This window comes from Amphiura filiformis, chromosome 11 (assembly GCF_039555335.1).
Source record: "Amphiura filiformis chromosome 11, Afil_fr2py, whole genome shotgun sequence".
In the NCBI taxonomy this organism is placed as follows: domain Eukaryota; kingdom Metazoa; phylum Echinodermata; class Ophiuroidea; order Amphilepidida; family Amphiuridae; genus Amphiura; species Amphiura filiformis.
The window spans coordinates 59,366,201-59,371,567 of NC_092638.1; the positions used below are offsets into that span (position 1 = coordinate 59,366,201).

Here is a 5,367-nt window from a genome sequence, read left to right on the forward strand (position 1 = left end):
TCGACGCCAAAAACCGAGCAAACCCCTTGATATTTAGGGATGGGATAGCGGTCAACGGCGGAAGGCGGATGAACTGCGAAAGCTGGCGCAACCAGTGAAAAGGGCAGTCCACAAAGACGAGGATCCTGGCCAGTTGCTGCGCCTGTGTCCATCCTCTGCACGTTGCGGCAACGTACCTGCAGTAACTGATGTCCACAGGAAGAGAGAGGGGTATCGGACGCGCACAACTCTGTTACTTCTAAGACATGTGCAGGTTTTTCTCTCAAGCCCTACGGCGAGGGACTAATGACGACGGAGGCAGGTGGAGGATACTACTGGGAGCCTCTAGCCATGAATCTCCACGTAGGCGACTCGGGTGTGATGGTCGCTTTGACGTCGACTTGGAATGACGACTCATCTTGTATCCTGCCCTAGTGACAAAGCAGCCCAGCCCACGGGACAGCACTGCTTTCCCCGGAAGGGGAGGGGATGATAAAAGGATTCCTAAAAAAAGCTCATTCCACTTGTAATCTGCTCGTTCACCGTGGCGAGCTGATTATCCAATTTAGCGGTAGAGCAAGAATTAGAATCAAATGTAAACAACGTAAAGGAAAGACAAATATCAATATTGCAGCATGGAATGTCCGGACCCTTCAGGACAACCCAAACAACCTTGAACGCAGAACAGCTGTAGTAGCAAAAGCACTGAAGCGTTATAACATTGATATAGCAGCGCTCTCTGAAACTCGTCTCCCAGACACTTCACAACTTGAAGAACATGGATGTGGCTATACATTCTTTTGGAGTGGCAAGCCAGCCAGTGAAGCCAGACAATCAGGAGTTGGGTTCGCCATACGGAACCAACATCTTAAACTCCTTGACAAGCTCCCACAGGGTATTAGTGACAGACTTGCTATCATGCGGCTGAAAGTGAATAGTGGCTTCGTTACCTTCATCAGCGCTTATGCCCCAACAATGGCATACTCAGACCAGGCCAAGGAAGAATTCTATGAGGAGCTGGACCATATCATTCAATCAGTACCACGTTCTGACAAGTTGTTTCTACTTGGTGACTTCAATGCTCGTGTTGGATCAGATCATGCAGTGTGGCAGAAAGTCCTTGGTCATCATGGAGTTGGAAAGGAAAATTCAAATGGCACCCTTTTGCTGACCTTGTGTGCTGAGAAACAGTTGGTCATTACCAACACACTGTACACCCAGAAAGACAGCTTCAAGACAACTTGGCGACATCCACGCTCTGGTCACTGGCACCAAATTGACTTCATCATCATTAGGCAGAGAGACTGGCATGATGTCAAACTTACTCGTGCAGCCAAAGCATCAATGTGTCACTCGGACCATGCCCTCCTGAAAAGCAAAGTGTCCATCCGCTTCGAACTGAGCCGACAGCATCAACGTGTCCAACGAACCAAAAAATTAAATGTTACCAAGCTTGCAACCAGTGAGGCACAAGCCACTCTCAGGGACAACATTGCATCTGCCCTCGTAGACCTCGTAGACACCGAGTACAGTGATGCAGCTAGCCACTGGGAAGAGCTCCGCAAGAAAATTTATCAGGCATCAGCTGACTCCCTGGGTTATGTAAAGAAGAAGCATAAAGACTGGTTTGATGAAAATGATGTCTCGGTGAACGCTCTGCTTGATGAACTGCACTCTCTTCACATCGAGTATGCCAACAACAAAGACTCTCAGGCAAGGAAAGATCGCTACAACCATGTGAAGCAAAAGGCTCAAGCGAAGCTACGTGAGATGAAGGACAACTGGTGGCGTGACAGGACACAGGAATTACAGGAAGCTGCTGACACAAAGAATATCAAGAAATTCTTTAGCGAGCTCAAGGCGGTCTATGGACCTTCTTCCAGAGGAACCAGCCCACTACTTGACCTTGATGGACATACTGTGATCAAGGAACCGTCACTCATCACAGAGAGATGGGCTCAGCACTTCAACCAGCTGCTCAACCGCCAGTCAACAATCTCTGAGGAGGCAATTGCAGAAATACCACAAAGCCCAGTAATTGAAGAGCTCGACCAACCACCTACTGTTGAAGAAACAGTAAAGGCGATCAAACAGCTTTCTAGTGGCAAAGCTCCAGGCGAGGATGGCATTCCCCCAGAAGTTTACAAATTTGGTGGAGATAAGCTTGTGTCTGAGCTAACACGGCTCTTCAAAGAACTCTGGGCAGAAGGTGAGGTTCCACAGGATTTCAAGGATGCTCTGATAATACACCTCTACAAGAACAAAGGGGATAGACGCATTTGTGACAACCATCGTGGTATATCGCTGTTAAGCATTGCTGGTAAGATCTTCGCCAGAGTGATCATCAATCGTCTTACTACCCATCTTGATAGCACCTTTCCAGAGAGTCAATGTGGCTTTAGAGCTGGCAGAGGCACAACAGACATGCTATTTGCAGCTAGACAAGTCCAGGAGAAATGCAGGGAACACAATCTTGACCTGTATATGGTGTTTGTTGATCTCACCAAAGCCTTCGACTCTGTCAGTCGTGAAGGCCTGTGGAGGTTACTACTGAAGATAGGATGCCCACCAAGAGTAGTTAAGATAATCTGCTCATTTCATGATGGCATGATGGCCCGCATATCTGACCTAGGGACAACATCGGAAGCATTTCCAGTGTCAAATGGTACCAAGCAGGGATGTGTTATGGCCCCTTTATTGTTTAGCATCATCTTCTCTGCAATGCTTCAAGATGCCTTCAAGGACTGTAACGAAGGAGTCATGATCAGGTTTAGAAGCGATGGTGGAATCTTCAACCTTCAACGCCTGAAAGCCAAGACAAAGGTGTCTCTATCACTTCTGCGTGAGCTACTATTTGCTGATGATTGCGCCCTGATTGCCTATACCGAAGAGAATCTACAGAGCATTCTCAACGACTTTGCTGGAGCAGCCACACGCTATGGTCTTACCATAAGCATTAAGAAAACAGAAGTCATGTTCCAGCCAAAGCCAGGCAGCCCACCTATAGACCCAGTCATCAAGATCGGCGACGATCAACTGAAGGTTGTGCAGAAGTTCTGCTATCTAGGTGGCTTCCTCTCACAGAATGCATGCATTGATGACGAGATCACTTCACGAATTAGCAAAGCAAGTGCCAGTTTCGGAAGGTTGCAGCACAGACTCTGGTCTGATCATGGCATCCGACTCAGTACTAAGCTCGGTGTATATAGAACAGTTGTGCTATCCACCCTCCTTTATGGAAGTGTCTCTTGGACCTGGTATCGCCGGCATGTGAGAAAACTTGACCAATTCCATCTAAGGTGCCTTCGTAAAATCTGTGGTATCTCATGGAAGGACAAAGTACCAAACACCTCAGTACTTGAACGCTGTGAATCGGAAGGTATCGAGGCAATCCTCATCAAAGGCCAACTCCAGTGGGCTGGACATCTTGTTCGCATGGATGATAGCAGAATACCAAAGGCCCTGTTTTATGGCGAGCTAGTCAATGGTCAGCGTTCACGAGGAGGTCAACACAAGAGATTCAAGGATGTCCTTAAATCCAGTCTGAAAGCTTGTGACATACCTACTGCATCTTGGGAGAGTCAGGCTCTCACCCGTCCAGAGTGGCGATCCGCTTGTCGTGCTGGTGTTAGCAAATTCGAGCAGCGACGTATCAAGACGCTCCAGGAAGCCCGCTCAGCCCGCCATGCTACACAAAGCCAAATTCCACCAAGCAATACTGATTATGTCTGCCCTGACTGTCAACGACACTGCCGTTCCCGCGCAGGATTGGTCAGCCACCGCAGAAAACATCGAACCCTCAACCAGCTTTGAGAGAAAGGAGATCTGTCGGATACGACGGCTCACACCATCATCACCATTGTTTCGAATAAAGGGGTTCCGCCATTAAAATGATCCGGCATCATATTAACGCTCTAAACAACAGGCGAGTATCAATAAGTGACAACACTACAGTCATGTGTAAGGGCAGTTATGTGTAAAGTGGTACCATTGTACTCACGTATCCCAAATGTGTGCTTGTGTGGGTCTGAAGTGTATAAGGAGGCTTTAGCTGTCGATGCAATCATCTTTACCACCCACCTGACGTTAGGCGTTTCATTTAAATAAATTGAATGCTCTTACTGATCGATTACACATTAGAATGTATGAAGGCTGCCATGTCCAGTCCATATATCTATATTACACTAGAATGGTAATCGCTATATGTATACATGTAAGTATAAGTATAGGCATATAAAGGTTGTTTTTAAGAAATTTCCATTTAATTTTATTTTAAGAAGGAGATTGGTATAGAAATAGTGGCGTACCCAAAGAGGGGAGGGGTTGGGGAGGAGCAGATTCACCGCTGTGAGAGGTCTGGGGAGGGGAGGAGGGGGGAAGAGGGGAGGAGGGGATATGGAGAATGAGAGAGGGCTGGAGGAAGAGAGAAATAAAAAGATATAATAAAGACAAGTAGATAAATAGAAATATAAGGAAAATGATGGGAATGAGAAAGGGAGGGGAGAGGGGACAATGAGAGCGAGGGAGTGATAAAGTGTAGGCCTATAGGAAAGAATAAGTACAGAGAAGGGAAAAGAAAGGAATGATGAATACCCTTAATTATAATTATTAGGCCTATATAATAACTAAACACAGTACATAACAGCACTGGGAAGCCATTCGATGATGTCAATGCCTTTATTCGTTACGTAATTAAAACGCCCAGTCAGATGTATTTCACACCTACCAAACACAACTCACCCAATTTCGCAAACTGGACGTTGAATGTACACTCTCATGAATATTTATTGGCAACATTTTCCAATATGTCAGCGCTCTAATCGGAAACAATAGAACAATAGACCCTGCAGAGCGTTGTGTATAACCAACAATTAACAATGAGAGAACTTTCTTGAACCTCGTTGACTTGGGAATGATTTGATATGACCGCCAATTATGACTGTTTGGTATTTATTGCCAGCAATGTGGAAAAAGAGACACACGTAGAAACGAAAAAAAAACCTATCATTTTGTTGAAGGAGCAAAGTTCAACAAACCATAACCCCGCTACTGGATATCGTTTGAAGTCAAATAATATACCATTTTAAAGCTTATGATGTATATTTTCTAAACATGAAATAAAACAATTTTGACCGGGGGAGGAATTTACGGCTCATTCGCCGTGACAGGTCACATATCATTTTTAATCATTTGCCATAAAATGTGTATTATATCGCAAATTTCAAAAAATCCAAAATCTGAACGACATTCTTCGTATTCAGAATGCAATTCGAAATATCAATTTGCTCTCATGCCCCACAAAAAATACTGTCCAAACGTTGCTACAAGGACTTTAAGTTCGTGGTGTCATTTACATAAGATGTTTGAAATACTCGGCATTTGATTGAT

General features: G+C 45.3%; 1 protein-coding gene across 1 annotated transcript; it reads left to right on the forward strand.

Annotated features, from left to right (window-relative positions):
• The first annotated feature begins 468 nt into the window (after positions 1-468).
• LOC140163818 (uncharacterized) lies at positions 469-3,792 on the forward strand. Its single transcript, XM_072187134.1, has one exon. The coding sequence runs from the start codon at positions 469-471 to the stop codon at positions 3,790-3,792; it is 3,324 nt and encodes a 1,107-aa protein (XP_072043235.1).
• Positions 3,793-5,367: the final 1,575 nt, after the last annotated feature.

What these genes read in the sequence shown, in the direction of transcription:
- LOC140163818 (XM_072187134.1), top strand. Translation starts at nt 469, where the DNA reads ATGATAAAAGGATTCCTAAAAAAAGCTCATTCCACTTGTAATCTGCTC.